The sequence below is a fragment of the Lycorma delicatula genome, chromosome 9 (assembly GCF_047948215.1).
Source record: "Lycorma delicatula isolate Av1 chromosome 9, ASM4794821v1, whole genome shotgun sequence".
NCBI lineage: Eukaryota > Metazoa > Arthropoda > Insecta > Hemiptera > Fulgoridae > Lycorma > Lycorma delicatula.
Genome location: NC_134463.1, coordinates 116,859,862 through 116,879,509, shown reverse-complemented (window position 1 = coordinate 116,879,509; position 19,648 = coordinate 116,859,862). Strand labels below are relative to the sequence as shown.

At 26.5% G+C, this 19,648-nt stretch overlaps 1 protein-coding gene across 3 annotated transcripts in view; it reads right to left on the bottom strand.

Moving 5' to 3' along the window:
* The window catches only part of RhoGDI (rho GDP-dissociation inhibitor), a 36,464-nt gene that overhangs the window by 15,265 nt on the left and 1,551 nt on the right, over positions 1-19,648 (bottom strand). For all 3 annotated transcript variants that reach the window (XM_075375338.1, XM_075375340.1, XM_075375341.1), the window contains exons 2-4: positions 13,372-13,561; positions 8,029-8,138; positions 3,546-3,660 (exon numbers count right to left, since the gene is read on the bottom strand). In XM_075375338.1, coding sequence (XP_075231453.1) covers positions 3,546-3,660; positions 8,029-8,138; positions 13,372-13,561 — 415 coding nt within the window. The remainder of the gene's footprint in view (positions 1-3,545; positions 3,661-8,028; positions 8,139-13,371; positions 13,562-19,648) is intronic.

The following is a 19,648-nucleotide window of genomic DNA, read 5'->3' as shown; positions in this document are numbered from 1 at the left end:
ATCAATTAAAGAGATACTAAAATAACAACTATGCTTTCTTTTGTAACATGAAACAATGAATGTTATCTAATGACTCTAATATTCTACCTGACTATTAACAATTTAAAATATTAAAGTTTAAAAATGAGATATTGTTTTCATTATTTGATGGTGATACCAGAGACAGCAGTAATTCAGTAAATATAAATCTGAATTTTTTTTAATAATTTAAAAGAACTCTAGTTATATTTTGAAAATGAATGATATTAATACTAGCATACTCTACCTTAACATTCTATTAATGACTTATAATAAATATTACTGAGAATAAATAAAACATACAAAAATATGTAACAAAAAATATCTCAATAATATTGAGATTTATTTCAGAATTAATTGTTTAGAAAAATAAATTAATTAAAAAAAAATTCAATTATAGATATAATAAATAACTAAACGCAGACTAAAACAAAATAAGGATTTAATATTCCAAATTGAATATTAATTAATAATTTTATTTTTTAAGAAAAATATCAATTTTTTGTTAATAAATCAAATTATCATTATTATTATTCATTTTTAAATATTAAATCCTTATCTTGTTTTTAGTTGATTTTTTCTAAAAAAATATTAATATTAATCCATAATACTCATTAATATCTTACCTTCAACAGCTAAAACAAATCCAAAATGAAAGCAAAAAAAGCAAATAATAATTAGCAGCATTTTATACATGATAAAATTAATAACTTAGCAAACAGAAATTGGCTAATAAAGCAAAAATAAACACAATGTAACATTAATGCTATTACATTATCCGAAAATGAACCAGTTTTAAAAATCTAAAATAAATTTCTGCCTAAGAACACAATGAGTAATAATTCAAACCCACAAAAAAAAATTACAATTGAAAGGCACATTAAAACAGAATTATACCATCATCAGAGATTGTATCTTTTTTAATAATGATGATAATAACAGATATTTACCTAAAAATAGCAAGCATGCCTTTGAAATTATGTCTATTCACATAAAACAAGATGAATAGAAAAATAATACAAATAGAAAAAAATAAAGGGCTGTTCAAAAAGTAATGATAAAAACATTATACAGAAAAAAAAATTTATTCAGTCTTCCAAATCTATGTGCTCTTTTGCAAAGTAATCTCCCTCGGTTCTAATATACTATTCCCACCATTCCTGCCACTTTTTTAAACACGAACGCAAGACCGTCTTTCTCGAGCTCCTTGCAGCATGCCTCCACAGCTTTGATGACCTTATCATTGGTCTTGAATTTCTGCCTCCTGAGCAGAAACTTGACTTCAGGGAACAGTAAGAAGTTGCAAGGGGCCAAATCTGAACTGTACGGTGGGTGGGATACAGTTGCGATGCTGTGAGCATTCAAGAAATCAACAACAGTGAGAGCAACGTGGGACTACAGTCATGATGCAGTAAAATTTTGTTAATGTTCTGATGTAGTAGTTTTTTTTCTTAAAATGATGCAACTTCGTGATCAAAACAGATTTATAGTAATCTGCCGTAACTGTCTGGGATTGAGGGACCAGTATGTTGGTACAACAAACCCTCGAAATTGAAGAAGATTATCATCATAACCTTGCCGGTGCTGCGACTCATTTGATGGATTAGCTTCCCACCAAACTGTGATAACAGGTCTTGACACATGGAGTCATGATGTTGCATTTGCTCCAGTGTGAGTAGGCACTGCACCCATTTGTAAGACACGCGTCGCATGGCCAAATCATCATGCAAAATCGAAAATGCGCTGCCAACTGAAATGTTTAGACATGCGGTGAGCTCCCTAACGGTAATTCATCATTCTTCACAGACAATAGAGGCAGCTGTATTCTTTACAACCTATGTGCGAGACATTGAAGGGTGCGGCTCATCGGCGATGCTCTATCCTTCTCGAATGGTATATACCACTTGCAGATGGTCACCTGGTTCATATCATTTTCACCATACACCGTAGTTAATAATTTATACGCATCTTTTCGGTTCTTCCCGAGTTTCACTAAAATTTACACATTACAACGTTGCTTAACTTTTTATTCATGCTGGACATGGTAGGCAAATATCTAACACACATTACACGAATCTTCACATATGTCTACTTACTGCATCGATGGCTAAAATAATGGGCTACATGATGGTATACAGTGTTACCATCCTTCACAACACATTTTCCCTTAGTGTCACTATTATCATTACTTTTTGAACAGCCCTCATACAAGATAAATTAAATTTTTTTTCTATACAAATAGTATAAAATTGTATGAAAAAATCTATATATGAATATTAAATACATAAAATAGATAAAAGAAAAACATAAAAAAAAACATATCCTGTAAAGAACACTTATACAGAAAATTTAAAAAAGGAAAAGGAAACTGGTTAGAATCTTACAATTAAATTGGAAGCGTCAGTAGAAGGAAAAATAATGATGAACATAATAGATGAGATGAAGATTGTGTAAACTTGTTACCAACAAATAATTACCCTGGTAATTATTTGTTAATTATTTATTCTTTGGTCTGATAAATTATTATATAAGGGTAGTTTTTGAATCCCTGACACATTTATTCACACTCAATATTACATCAAACATTGACAGAGGGCCCTTCCTATATGCAAAGCAGTTGTATTAGAAATATTTAGCTCTACCAAAATGAGAGAACTAACACATTTTTATTATTTAAATTAAAAAATAATTAATAGAGATTAAATAATAAATCTATTAATTTTTAATTGGCTATTTACTATCATAATTTTTAAATCAATAATACAACAGAAACAAATAGATAAATTTATAATAGATTCCAGTACTGAGAACCAAATTTGCATATGTGTTCGTAATACAATTTCAAACATAAAACAATCTAAAATACAATAATAAAATTAAAAAAAGAAATTATAATGTAATTATAGAATTCAATACCAACTGCAGATGCAGGATGCTGTGAAAATCAATTCTTTGAAATTAATATGAGTTTAAACTTATCAAATTATTGTATTTTGGTGGTTTATGTTTCAGATAAATTTTTTATATAGATTATATACATTTAAAAAATTATATTTAACATTCCATCATAATTTTTTTTCCATTTTGTATTTTTAATAGGTTATAAACGTGTATTCATTATCAATTTTTATTTACCATATTAATTAATTATTCCTTAATAGGCTAATAATAAGTAAGTAAAAACAAGTTTAATATTAATAATTAATTTTTTTCATTTTGACTAATTTATTATTTTCTTAATAAATATTTTGCTTCAAACACAAAATATATTACATAAACTATAATATGATATGGAGGTAAACTGGAAAAAAGGAGTCCACCATGACAGGTGATGCATCAAGTCATAAAAATTTTTTTGGGCTTATGGCTTTTATGAGTGAATACAAGTGTACTCTATGCTGTGCAGAATATGTTAAACTAGTAATAAATGTTATACACATATATCTGCAGGAAGACCAGTATCATGTACTCTAAGCAAATAATAAATAAAAATATATTTAATATAATACAAAACATAATTAATATACCTGGTAGGCCCAATCTGCAAGTCTTCTGTACGTATCTCAAACCATGAACAATTTCTCTTTGAACAATAAAATCTATCCTTATTTTGTAAGATATACCTTCCTTAATAATGAAGACCTATTAAAAAAAAAAATCTTAATTATAGAAATATATGAAACTATATTTTCTAATTTTATATTTTTTTCACTGTTGACCATATAATTTAATGAGAAAAAAAACAGTAACTTGATAATGAAAGTTAAAACTAACTATAGAATATACAAATCAATTGCAAGTTCAAAATTTAATTTAGAAAAATGATATTTTAACATTAATAAATAAATAACAATTTAAAACCACTGTTGTGAATCATCAATTATTTGGCTGGTTGGAAACATAAAAGTACCATTTTTTGTTTTATGCACCCCACTTTTTTTGGCATTTTTTCATATAAAAATTACTTAATATAGCATGTTTTATAATAATTGATGAGTAAAGCATTAAAGAAAACAAACTAAATGTTATTTTATACCGGTAATTTTAAACATATTAGTCAAGATCAGCAAGCAAAGCAATAAGAGATTGGAAAATGTACCTGATTAGTAAACACACCTCTTTAGGTGTATTCACTAATCATTTAATAAAAACCAAAAAAAAGTCCAAGAATGACAATAGAAATAGACTAGTCCTCATTTTCAAAAAGAAAGTACAATAGAGGTAGAATTCTTCCAAATCAGTGGGTATTTGGAAAAAAATTATAAATATAATCTAACCAAACTTAACCTACACTCACTAACCTTGACTAATTAATATTAATGTTTTGATTATTTAAATAATAAATTCAGTAATTATTGCAATTATTTATTATTTAAATAATCAAAACATTACAGTTAATTAGTCAAGGTTAGCAAGCGAAATGATCGTAGGTTAAGTTCGGTTAGATTACATATATGTAATTATAACAAGCAATAATATTTATATTTTTAATACGTAAAATATATTAATATAGAGAATGTTTAAAATGACCGGTATACAACAGCATGTTAGTGTGTTTTCTCAATGTGTTATTGGGTTACTTTTATTGAATTATAGGGTTACTACGGTATCTGTTTAATGTTTTATTCATCAATTAGTATAAAACCTGGTACATTAAGTAATTTTTATGTGAAAAAAATGGGGAGCGTAAAACAAAAAAGTATCGTTTGATGTTATTCTCTATTCCTTTCATTGCAGTAACAGATAATTAATCTTTTAACTTCAACATTAATAGCATATTCAATCTACCTTAAAGATTAAAAATAAATTTATAATGAGTTATGTAGTATAGTTTTAATGCATTCACTGAATGACGCATTATACATTACATATAGCAGTATAAAAAATCTCTAGAAAAAGAAAGGAAATCTATTAATGCTTTCCATACACACCCCATAGAGACGTTCCAATATGTACACCACTAAATAATTTTAAAACTCATAACTTTTTTATTTTTAGATTGACAATATAATTAAAATTTTTTATGAATAAATGAAGATGTATACAAATAATATTTCACCAAAATGTATTTTCTAGTAAAAATTAAAAAGAATACCAAAAATAACATATTTATATTTAGAGTTAAAAATAAAATAAAATGTGAAGTATAATTTTTATATTTTAGTAGAATAAATATCTTTTCTGCCATAAATTTTAAAACAAGAATCAATTCAAGGAAAGTACTACATATCTCACCATCAGCATAGTAAAAAACCAAAAAAGAAGTACTTAATATTCCTCCATGGAAATATCCAGATTACAAAACATGAATTAAAAATAATAATAAATAAATTTGGAAATGGAAGTTGGAGATAGATTAAAAATACATTAGAAGTTGGAGTAAATAAACAAATAACAAATGAGAATAGCTAGCAGTTTGATTTCATCAAAATAGAAAAACTAAGACTTTTTTCTTTTTTTTTTGGAGGGTGAAAAACGCTTTCGCATTACATCATCTGGAATAAAACGGTTTTATAAAAAAATGAAAAGAAACTAAAATCTACTCCAAAAAACTTACAACTAATATCACAGTTAAAATCTAAAATTTAACAAAGTCCGAGAGGGGTGTAAAGGCTCCCTTCTCGGATAACAGAATGAAAAACTTATACAAAACCATAAAAATTAAAACAAAAACAAACACATTAAAAAACTCTTCCAATATAAAACATATATGCAATAATATCAAATTTTTTTGTATAAAACCAACACAACGCAAAAATAGAAACATATATGTCTAAAACTTCATTATCATTGCCCAAGATTCAACAGATGTTTCTGGGCAATTTAAATTTACGACGCAAGATCGCATAACATATGCAATCCACAGAAAAACTAAGAGAAGCTAAGATGAATAGCAACCATGAATGAATTTAATCAAAAATCATTGAAGAAATGCTTGAAAACAAGTTGCTTCATAAATATTAAAATAGAATTCTAACCATTAAAATAGATGAGAAAGGTAAAGATGTATAATTATGGTTCTAGCAAGAACATAAGGCAACTAAGTTATATAAAAAAATGTTTTCTGTACATACTATGAAATACTTATTTATGCAGGGTTTAAAGTAACTTTTTACCAATTCTGAATTAGAAATAGACAACTTTAATTTTTTTTTTTCATTTGGACAGTATGAACTGATATAGCTTATAACATACATTTCTGTTGTTCATACAAGGAATTACATTTGATTATTAAGTCAAGTGTTTATATATGCATCAATCATTAAATACAGTTTATTCTAATATGCGAATTAAATTAAAAAACCATAACTTTTTTATGAAGTTACAGTTATGAAATGTCACAGTTTTTAAATTAAAAAATTACATAACAAAAAAGCATGTGTCCATTCATTCATTTACAGTATGATTCATAAAGGACTGGTTTGATAATTTTGAAATCTTATAACTTCTTATAAAATTAACTTCTTAGAATTATGATAAAATATTGTAATCTATTTGTATTTTTTTAAGATGCAATTCAATTTCATAAATGTATATATAAAAAAATGTAACTTTTTGGTATAAATTTAGAATATTTTTTATGCTCTAGCTAATAAGATTTAGAAATAGGTTACTAAAACAGTGGTAATACGGTAATAAATTTAGAATAATTTTGCCTCTTTAGCACATAAGAATTACTGATAGACTAATAAAATCAGGGGTCAAATGATAATGAGCTTAGTTGATATTTAGTCACGCCCCACTTATCATACCTCAAAAATATATTATACCCATTTTTCTTAACATTAAAATTCTATCTATTCTACATAACACACACTTACATAATAACAGGGTAAATCAAGAAGTAAAGGAAAAATGTTTATTTCATCCAAATCACATGTCTCGCAACACTGATATTCTGCTGTAATCTATATCATCTGTTCACAGGTCAGGATTGTTTCATTGAAAGCAATTATGTTTAATAGACATCTTAAAATAGGTGATCCTTCAGACTGCTGAAAAGAAGAAATGAAGCAGTGTTCTCTCAATTCAGAAGGGCTGAAACTTCTAGAATATATTCATACAACGCAGCAGCAATATGGATAGAATTGTTTGAATGGAAGCAAGATCTAGGAACAAATTGATAACTTAAAAAAAAAAAGTAGGATTTCTCTGTCTGAAGTGTGTTCTACAACAGACAACAAAAACGAGATTAATTTGAAAATTCCTTGCTTTTGAAAATATGAAGAGACGGAGATTCATTTCTGAAGCAGATGATATTTATGAAGAGACTTGGATTTATCACTTTCAACCAGACAGTCGGCAAAAAATGTTTGGTCTGGAAACATCCTTTATCTTCTACAGCAAAAACTTAAATACAAAACTTATAAGTCTGAAGGGAATTCTGGGTTATGGATGGTGCCGTTTTTTATTTGATACCTATCTAAAGATCAACGGATAAATTGCAAGGTTCTGGTTTATCCAGATGGCCTCATCTATTTTCAGCAGTAGATATGATCTTTTTCACTTAGCACAAATAATGAATGATGCAAAGAATGATGACAAAGAAGTACTAAGGTCATCTGGAAAATGAATCCCATCTGAGCACAATTCTCACACATCTCATAGATAGTTACTGTTTTTTCATATGCACAGTGTTATTCTTTATTCACTATCTAGTCAATGAACCATTGCTCTAAAGTGTATTTATTATTTATGATTTTTAATCAACATTAAATAGGTTTAAGTCAATAGTGAAATCATGGATTTTATGGCAATGGTGTATAAACACTATTGTTACACTTCTGCAAGTGCTTCAGTGATGGTTGGAAGCTATGTTGAAAAATGGTTTCAACATTTTCAAAAGTTTGTAGAGTTTAATAAAAAAAAGTAAATTTTAAATAATTTAAAATACTTATTTTAATAATAGTGTAATTTTAAAATTTTATTAGTCTCTTTTTACAAGCCTAATAAAATTATCGTTGGACAAACCTCACATAAAAAAAGACAAAATATGAACTTAAAAAGTACCTGTTTTTTAAGTTGACTTAAATCACCAGTAAGATCAAGCTCCATATCAGGTCGATCGGTCACGCATAATGCTAATCGCTTAACAATCACTTTTCTTTCATCTGATGGATCTAAGAACAATAAACACAAACAAAAATTAAAATATGCAATATATCTGACCACAACAAAAATATATCATGTTTTGCTTATTATTATACTAATGCCAGAATTTAACAACTAACCAATTACACATGACTGATAAAGTAAAAACCACAAAAAAAATGCTTTTTAAAGCTAACCACTTTTTTCTCAGAAAAATTTCAGTTAAAACCTTGGTAATACCTGGCATTTTTATCACTTATTAAATATTTCACACCTCATCAAAGTAATATAATGATTAGATCATCAAATAAAATAATATAATAAAATAACTACTGAGACTGTTTTATTGACAATTTTTTTGTCAGTTCATTAATTTTTGTTGTAATTCTTAATTTCACCATACAGCACTTACTACTCGAGTAAATGAAATATTTTATTATAGAATTAACAATAAATAACTCTTGAATACCAGTGCACTGCATATTACTTCTACTAATTAGTATAATATGCATACACCCGCCACTCACAAAAGTAGCAAGACATTAATAATAAGCATCACATAACAGGCTTACTCGGTAAAAAAAGTGCAGTGGTTTCCCCATTATTTTCTTCAATGAGCTGAAAGTACTGTTGCTTATCAGCATTCCAAGCTTATCAAAACGTATGATGATATTCAGCTCTACAAATCATCCTTCATTCAATTAACGACAGGGACATGGCTTGAATAATGCAGAATTAACACGCTCATAGAAAGAAACTCTGACAAATGCTCTGTATTTTAAATAATTTAAAAGTCATAAAAAATGACTGTCAACTTTGTTCTAAAGCCACAAATTAATACACTTCTTTCTGCAGTACACAATAAAATACACTTTCTCAACATTATAAGCCAATAATGTACGAGTATATGATTAAATGAAAAAGGTATAAGTAGGTAAATATTATATTAACAAATTTAGTAAGCAAGTTATATTATCAAATCTACTTCATTGATAGTAAAATTTTATCTTAAAATAGTTCATATTTGTGATTACAGTACTTCACTTATTTATATCTTTTAATTATTTTTTTACACAATCATTACTTTTTATTAAAAAGGTGAGGTGTAATGATTCAAATTTTAAGGTCATGTTGATTGTCACCAATCTAGTTTTTTTTTGGACTTGATGATGTTCAGTATATGACAAAAAATAACATAACGTCAATAGTTTCATAATTGATTTTAAAGAGCTTCTCAACATCAATAAAAAAAATTATTTGTAAATTGTGTGGTGTTTGAAAAAAGCTAATAAGAATCAAGAGGTTTGAAACAGTAAAAACAAAATAAAAATGTTGTACTTTGACAATGCTCCCATACGATTTCAGCACTTCTTTTTCACAGTTTTTGTTAAAGCATAATCACAAATGTTACATTACAACCTCTTATTCAGCTGATTTTATGTTAAGATTTTTTTTTGTTTTTAGACCCTTATAGTTTTCAGAAAATTTAATGTAGGATCAGTAAAAAAATAATCTTATGAAATGCATTCTAACAGTGGAAAATCACTGGGAATGGTGATTTACAAAAGGGAAAGTGGGGGAAAAACAAAATTAACACAACAAACGCTGGGAGTGGTTAAGGGATTAACAAAATAATTTTGTCCTTATTTATTCTATTTATTATTTTTTCTACTTTTCACTGTATTTTTTTATTGTAATGTAAAAAACAAACTGAATTTTTTAGACCATATATAAACAAGACATCCCACTCTCTAATTTCATTAAATTTTTTGTAAGTAAAAATAATTTATTTTTTCTTAAATTGTATAAAATTATTACTTTTTTTTAAAGATCTTATATTTTATAGTGTTCTTTGTGACAGACAAAATATGATTCTAATGAAAAATTTGTACTTTAAAGTAAGATGTAAGTTGTTGATTTAGGCAATTATGTAAATAAATTAACTGATCATTCAGAAACACGGTTCAAATAACCTAACTTACTAATAAATGATTTATTTTTACAAAAATGAGTGAAAAAGAATTTCACTCATTTTTTACCAATAATAAACAGTATATTAATTATTATTACTAAGAAATAATATTGATCAACAGGAATAAGTTTACTTGAAAATGAGAGGAGATCTCAACAAAAAAAATAATACACATCACATTCAGTTCTCCAATAACTCAATTATTTGAACAAAAAAAAAATACTAAACTTTTATTCAGAGTTATACCAAAAGTTGTACACACTCTGAATATACTAACCCCCTCTACACTACAAGGTAGTATTAAAGTTAAGATAAATAAAGGTACTTCATTTCATAGCCAATGATTTATAAAGAGGGTAACATTGTTAACATCACGCCTGACTTATTCCCCTTCTAAAACTACAGAAAAGTAGTCAATAACCTATTGATGAGTCATATATGCTATGCATTACAAATTTCTTCATGTTTATTTAGTGGTAACCTCTAATAGATTGTATACATATATAATTATTTAGTACTAATTATAAAATTACATAAAACACACATGGTTCATACTCACAGTAATAACTTTGAAAGTTAGACAACATAGAATAAACAATATGTTTAATTATAAACAAAATGTCTGAGTATGTAATGTTTGCTTTACAAATGTTTCCTTTAAACACAAAAACCACTAGGGCAAATAGAATGAATATTTTATCAATTTATTTATTTGGCAGTGTAATTTTTTAAGCAGTAATACTTAAAATAATCTAACAGATTAAATCAATTCCATTAACAAATAATCACATAATTCCCTACAAATGAAGAATAGAAAAAAAAACTTATTTATTAAAATTGTGTAAACTGTCCTCAGAATATCAGAAATTTAATAGAAATATTTATTGCACCAAATTTTATCAGGAAAAAGTGACATTTTTTGTTTAATATAAAAAATAACACTCATTTTCATAAATATACACGAGTAGAATTAATTTTTTCAGTTAGTAATTAATAAAAATGTTCTTTATTTCCATTTTTCTCTTTCTTTACCCTTATCACATTTTGTGTCCGTTCCACTGTTTGTACAGGATTATTCATTGCATGAATGATATAAACTGCTTAAATGAAACTTGAACAATGAATTTACTTTAATATGACATAGCAAATTACACAACTGAAATCTTAGTAATGTCTGTTTTTTCCTTCCTAGAAATATTTTCCAGGTCTGTCCAAGTTGCTTGACAAAAAGAAATTAATTTTTTTTACATTTACTCACTTATGATGCACAAAAAAATTCCTGCTCATCTTTTTTTACACTAGCTCTACTTAAGTTTTTCTTGTCACAATAATTTACTTTTTACATTACTTCTGTGTTATCTTGTACGTGTGAGATTGTCATTAAATTTAGTGCTAATTACACAAATCTTATTTTCTAATATTTCATTTTAGAGTTTTTAATATAATTTAGGGAAAAAATAAAACAAATAAAGCAAGGAGACATTTAAAATGTACGCATGGAAAAGATTAAATGGGCAGACAAAGTGAAAAACAAAAAAGTAATAAGGAGATTAGAAACTTAATCAGAATAATTTAGAACAGGAAAGTTAACTCTCTGGGACATATTGTAACAGGAGAATTGATTGAAGTGCTAGGAAAAAAATCTGATGAGGACACTACATGACTTTTTTGTACGCCTATTAAATTACACATAAACATTCTTAAAAGTAAATAAAATTCTATTTCACTAATAACTTCTGATTTTTTTTTTCATAATTTTTTTTTATTGTACATTTTTTTTACAATCTTAGGTTAATAATTATTAATAAATCAATGTATTTAAATTAAAAAAAGAAAGAAAATTAAGTCAGATTTGAACCGATGTACCTTCCCCTTGTAAGATCTAAATTTTTTTAATTAAAATTTTATTTGGCTATAACTCTGAAACCAATGAAAATAAGTACCACTTATGATATATCCTTGAAAAGCTCTCAATGAGGGCTTATTACTGCAGTTAAGAAAAAATCCAAAATTTTTGATTTTGGGAGCTACACAAGATGTTACAACAGCCCTAAATCCAAAATTTCAACATTCTATGGAACTATATTCTAATAACTATATTCTATGTTATATATCATAACATTCTAATTGTTTTTAAGTTATGATATTGTTTTTAACCATGTGATATTACTAAAAACTTGAATTTGTTAAAAAAAAAGATTTGCAGGATAGATTGAGTTTACTCAATTTTAATCAACTGTTACTTCTATAACATTAAATACAGCAATTTAAAACTGCTTTTCACTTTTTATAAAAAAAAAAAAAACAATTACCTATACCACTGTACCAGTCATGGTATAATTAAAAAAAATAAAAATACCACAGGTATCAATGTAATATGGTAATTTCTCCTAGACTATGGGCCTTCATAAGATATCTAACATTTAAATAATGTTCTATGGAGTTCCACTTGCTTACTTCTGTAATTATCTATATTTATATTTATCTGCCTACAACTGATTGATTACTGCTTCATAAATAAATAAATAACAAAAGAACCATCATTAATTGCAGGTCTTTAAAAAAATCTAGTTTCACACTTTTACATTCCTGCCAATACACATCTGCTGACTTTTTCTTTAGTAGCCTAAAAATTGTCAAAAAGTTGTTTAGATGATTCATAATATATGTGCAATATATATATATTCATATATATCAATTTGTGACTAAACTGTCCCATTAATTTATATAATCACAGTTTTATCATGTTTACCATTTAGTTTTAAGAGGAAAAAAATTGAGAATTTTCTTTTTTGAATATTAGATCACATGATCATTCCAAACAAGTTATACTCCATCATTGCACCTAAGAACTTCACTATTGATCACAGTCATATATTATTATTAGCTGTCATAACATAAATATAATTTTCTTGTTTGCAATCAATATTTACTTTTAAAGCTTACAAAATTGAATCTATTTTTAGTTACTACTAAATTATATTGAATGAGATCTGAAGGTTTACCGATGAATCTATCTAACTCTATTGTATTTATATTGGACTGAAGTGTATCACATGGTATTAATTATGTAAATTATTTTGCTACTCTTTTTTAATTATTGATTGAAATATGTTAAAAATATACAATGAACCTATTATTGAATCCTGCAGTACAAGTTACTAAAATTAGAAAACTGTATAAATGAAATTTGTTAATAGCAACTACTATGAACAAAAGTAAAACCGCAATGTAATATAAATTACAATTACACTGTTTGAAGTTAAAAAATAAAAAATAATTTTTCATACCAACAATAACTTTTCCTTCTTTGGCCTCACCGAGCAACATTTCTTTATACTTCTGTAAACTTTCATCTTCTTTATCTGCATCTAAAATCTGTTCTATCGTTTTTTCTGGTGGTGGTCTGTAGTTTGTTTCAATTGCTTCATCTTCCGGAGTTCCAAGAACTTCTACATCACCACCTAGTTTCTCAGACATCTGGAATGAAAAAAAAATTTAAATAAAACATAAATACACTAAAAGCAATAGTAATTTATTGCATTGATTTTGATAAAAAACAAAAAAACTGAAAAGGGCAATTATTTAAGAATAAAGAAAAAACATGGATTTTTAAAGATTTATATAAATAACATTACAGCTAAATTATGTTAAAAAAATTAAAATTGATTATTAACTCAAATATAGTATTAACTTTATATGTATGTATTCCTAATATATAAATATATATATTTTTTTAAATTTATTTAATAGTACAATAAAGTATTAAAACAAAATATTGACCAAAAATTATAAATATATTTAAAAAAAATAATAATTTTAAGAGTTTTGAAAATGTATAATTAGTTTAGTTTAAATCAACTACTATTAACAGTAATTAGGCATGATTCTTAAAGTATTCTTATTTCAATGAATTATGTACGCCAATAATTAAATGTATTCTATCTGACTGCCAAGTAGTTTGGCTCAGGATTCTACTGACTCTCACAAAAATTCTCATTACAGAAATACTCAGTGAAAACAAATTGCATATAATTAAAATACATACACACACAAAGGATGAGCAACTTATAACTAAACTGCTGCAGGTTATATCAGCACATATCATTTTATGAATGAAATTAAAACATAAATTAGTTTTTACGTTTAAAATAACAAAAGTTTACATATTTTTACAAAAGATGTTTCAAGTGAGTGCCGTGCTCAATTGACCAACACTCACCTGACACAAAATTTAATGCTAATGTTGTAGATTTCTTTTTGAATATTTCCTTAAATTCATCAATAGAGTGGGGATTCGATTCATAGATTCAACTCTATCTTTCAAATAGCCCCAAAGGGAAAAATTGGAACTAAACAAATCTGAGGATGTGGAGACCATGCTCTCTCCTGTTAGTTAGTTCTGTAAAAGCCACATCAACATGTACTAGTAAATCATTTGATGTATGATACATTGCTCCGCCTTGTTGGAAGAAGCTGTACTCTTTGTTACAGCTTGTTAGCTAAAAATAGAATTTTTGAAAAATTGTACAGCATACTCATGTTGACAGTTCTGTCAAAAAACACTGACCCCCAGATGATTACCAGAAACAGCACATTATACCCCAATTTTCTCATCATGAAGAGGATGCTCAAAAATCTGGTGAGAATTTTCAGTCTTTCCAAAACTTCATGGGGGAATTAACATGCCCCGAAAAATTAATCATGTTTTGTTGGATGTGAAATAGAGCATCAGGTCTATCTTTCCATTGATAATATTTTCGAGAAGCCAGTCACAATAATTAAGACATCCTGGTTTGTCTATTTTCTTAAACTATTGGAGAGGTTTTACACAATATGTTTTCAAATTTAAATCATGAAGATGTATATCTTTTATAATTATTTGATAACCTACATAAATTTTTTTTTACTAGCAGAAATTCTTCTTTGAATATTGGCTATGGCCTTTATAGCCCTAATGGAAAGTTGTCTATTATGTTTTGTGTTAGAAACCGACCCCACTGTACGACATTCATTAACCAAATCGTCAATATTTGCTGGGAAATTTTTTTCCAAATATTTGATGCGATTTTTGTTTACAGTAACAAGATTTTTTTTTTGTTTCAAATATTTGATGAAAAATAACTTACTTTATTTATGATCAAACACTACCAAAAAAATAAATCTATCATAATTCTTGCTTAACAATGTTTACAATTGATATGATAATTCATTCCTCAACTTGTTCTGCATAAACTAACCATAACCTACAATTCTAAAGAAGATAATCTATTCTGAACAGATACAGTCAACCTACGAACTGAGAGTTCCCCTTCATTTGTTTAACAACTTTTCCTACTCTTCATCTCCCGTTTTTTTAAAATAAGTACCATGAGAAAGCTCCCCAGTTCCATGCTCATATCTACTAGTGACTTACGATACCAATATCATAGAGTGGTAACTGTCTGTAGGATTTTTCAGTGACTATGTTCTTTTTAAGTTTCACAAAAGTAATTGGTTTCTAAAGTTTATAACAGAAAAAAGACAGTTCTATTCCAACTAAAATCTAAATTTAACCTAATTAGAAGATTTTTATATGCCACAAACGAATGTAAATTACTTTACATTACTTTTATTTACTTCAGTAAATTACTTTACTGAAGTAAAGTAATCTTTACTTCAGTAAAAACTGATAAACCCAGTGTGTTTATCAGATAAAATGTGTTTTTTTATAAACACATTAACTAAAAGCAGAGTAGTTATGGATTTAATGGAATATGTTTTAAAAGTTAAGTAAATTTAAATTTCAAATGAATTGAAAATATGTTATTTTATGATTAAAGATATATAAAAAAAAACTAGAAAATAAAAGCAAGAAATAAAGAAAACCAAATGATCTAGAACATAAAAAAAAAAATTAGGAAATTTCTAAATATTTTATATAATTAATTCAACAAATTAGAAAATTAAGTAACTTAATTTCTTAGTGTATTTGTGAACAATTAGGACAAATTGTGGGATTAAATATTTTTCAGGGAAATAGATAACAGCTACTTTGAAAGCCGGAAATTATAAAAAAAAAACCTGCATAAAAACAAATTAAAATATCTCAACAAAATATTAACAGGAAGTAATGGAAAATAATAGCCACAAAAAGAGAATTTTTATTAAACTAAATCTTATCAACAGTTGAACGCACAATGTAAATAAAACCAGATAAAGTCATTGAAGTCTGAAACACAACATAGCTATGGTATACAAAACTTAATAAGCTAATAAAACTCATTACATTAATAAAGTAAAATTAAAACAAAAATCAACTTCAGACAAAATAATAATAAAACCCATAAAAACGTAGACAAAATTTAATAAAAAAAACAATTAAAATCAAAGTAAAAACATACTTCATACTTTGTAGAATTGTATGATGTAAATGTGTTATTGATTACTGTGTTCACTAATATAAAAAGATGAACAAAATGATAAAAATTCAATTACAAGGAGAAATATAACTAATAAAAAGAAAGTTGGGGATGGAAAAATCAATCAAATATATTTCTCATTTAGATTTCACATACATAACTACAGTTAGCAAATTTTTGAGAAAGATTTAATATAAATCACGAATATATATTAATTTTCTTCTTTAATTAATTAAATCTTTTGAAAGTTTTATATTTCTAATTAACAGAAAAAAAATTCACAAAATTTTTTCTTTCTAAGGAACACTTGTGTTTATACTTTTTATTACATACATTTGCATTACAAAGAACAGATAATTTTTCACGAACTATAACATATTACTGTACTTACTTAGTTTTTTAAATTAATAAAAAATGTTGAAAATAAGTAAACATTAATAAAGTAAAGAATTACAATCTATTAAACATAGAAACATTTTAAAAATAACTATGTTGTATACATAATACATAAGAGGAATGCTCAACTGTGAATATTAAAATTTTAAAGCCACTGTATCAGGAAAAACTTAATTGAACATTAAATCATGCTGTGATGACTTTACTTCTTTTGAAATATCATGTTAAAAAAATTGTATAATCAAAAGGTGAATACAGACAATAATAATCACTGGAAATGCAGATGTATAAAAATTAAAAATAAAACTTCAACTCTAATGGAAAATGGCTGACATCTTTGGCTACTAAAAAATTATTAATATGCCCTTCGCTTTAATAAAAACAATAATAATTATTTGCTACTAATATTGAGAGAATTAGAATATATTGGATTTTTGCTCAGCAAATGCTTATAAATCCTGTCTAGTGTAGAAGTCTTTTAAAGGATATAGAATTATGAAAAAAAAATTATTCCACTCTGAATAAAATTTTGAGATGCAGGTTCCACGGTGGCCATATCTTCTTTCCTCCTTGACTAATAACCAAAATTAAACAGCATCAATGACCATGTGTACAATTCATCATAAAAATTCGGTTTATCTAAGGATATTAAGCAAAATGATAGCCGACAAAAAAATTTAAATAGAATTAGGCTTAATATCCCCCACCCCTAAATGAAATTGCCTAAATACATAACTAATGTAATGAATTCATCTAATTGGTACAAGAATGTGACTTTGAGCCCAGAGTCCACTCCCCTGGTCAACTGTTAAAATTAAATGACATCAATGCCCCATATACAAAAAACAAGTCAAGTCTCATTCAAATCAACCCATCCAGTCTAGAGATATCAAGCATATAAACAGGATAACATATATAACCTTTCAATATTTTTGATACTGTGTTTTTTTGTTAGAGGTCATAAAACATAAAGATCTGCAAAAACCTCAACATGCAAACTTGACATGATTAGAATACTGCATAGCTATGAAAGTAATAAAATAACAAAATTCCATCAATATACATTCAATTATTCAATGCAATTTATTTAATCTTTACGTGGTGTAGATTATCATAAGTAAACTGACAAATACCGTTAGCAAGCAGTGAGAAACTTTATCCAACATTGTTTTAACTTTTGTGATCTACAGAAAATGTTATATTAAACATTTATAATTTACCTTTCTTAAAACTTTTAATTTGTAGGATGTGAGTTTCTGAGATGTTCCAAGTGTTGTGTGGAACCATTCAATTGAAGAGGATGCAGATCAATATTATTATTATTATTATTATGCTAACACATTATTCTTTAGAAGGTCCAATTCAATTATATTTGATAAGTTTGGTGTTGTCCAGTCTAATGATAACTGATATGAGAAATGCTATAAATTAAATCCCAACAAGTACACTAGACACTAAGATATGTACATGCACACTTCACAGACAAACTTCGAAATAGAGAAAAAGAAATTGAATGAATGTAATTACTGGATATGTCACATCTGCTTAAAATTATTCCGTTTTTGACAAAAATAATACAAACATTTTTATCAAACAGAGCCACCACACAGGATGCAATAAGATTGTTTTATAAAATAAATAAAAAAATCTAGTGAGTAAAATTTGATATTTTGTAATTATTAATAGTTAATAATTAACAGATATAAATTTTACCTCTAATGACATACAGTAAACTCAACTTATAATGTAATGTATTGATTGCATAAATGAACTGTACTTGAATTTTTATGCCAACCTAATCATCTGGATTGCTTAGCACTCCATATTAGTTAATAATACAAATAATTTAATTTATGATATGCATTAGGTGGCAAGAATAACATTTCAGCTACTTTTTGTATGAATTGTCCACAATCAGCTCTCAAACTGGTTTTTGTCTGTAGTTCTGCTATAATAAGTATTAATGTGCAAGATTATTAGCTTTTTTCATACTTTATATATATATATATATATATATATATATATATATATATATATATAATATAATTTATATTACATTATAATGTTGTTTTAATATATTTGACATTTGACTATTTTTACATCATTTCAATTCCAAAATACACAGACTCTTATTTGAGATCGTGTTCTGTTTGCCACTGTAATTTCTCTAATTATAATCCTCTCTGAGATAACTGTAATCTTTCAATCCCAACTCTTTTCTTACTCTTGCCCTATTCTTGACGGCATTATTTAACTTGTTTCGAGAAAGGTTGAGAAATGCTGAATAAATACCATGCTCACCTCCCTAACATGGAAATCCTATAGTGACTCAAATTTCTTTTCTAACAGTTCTAATTAGAGGAAGAGTAAATTGTATCCCATTGCTATCTTTCATGAATCAAACATGCTGATCAATACTACTGAAATGCAAATCATACTGCTCTGTATCATTTATAAAGATAAATATATCTCATATACTTATTTCAATTCACTTCACGTTTTAACTACACGTGAGAAGAAATATTAACTGGTACCTCCTGAATCTCAGGTAGTGCATCACAAGCATCACAGCCATAAGAAAAAATTGGGGCAGGTAAATAATGCAATCCTCTTTGTTATGATATAACACAATGGATGAAAAATTCCTGTAGTAGGGAAAAATTTTCTTTAAAACTTAAAAGTACAGACACAATATATAATACATATTTGGTAGCATTAGTTTTGCCTGATGTTTGGAGTATGATTAAGAAATGCTATTTCAAAGGACTAC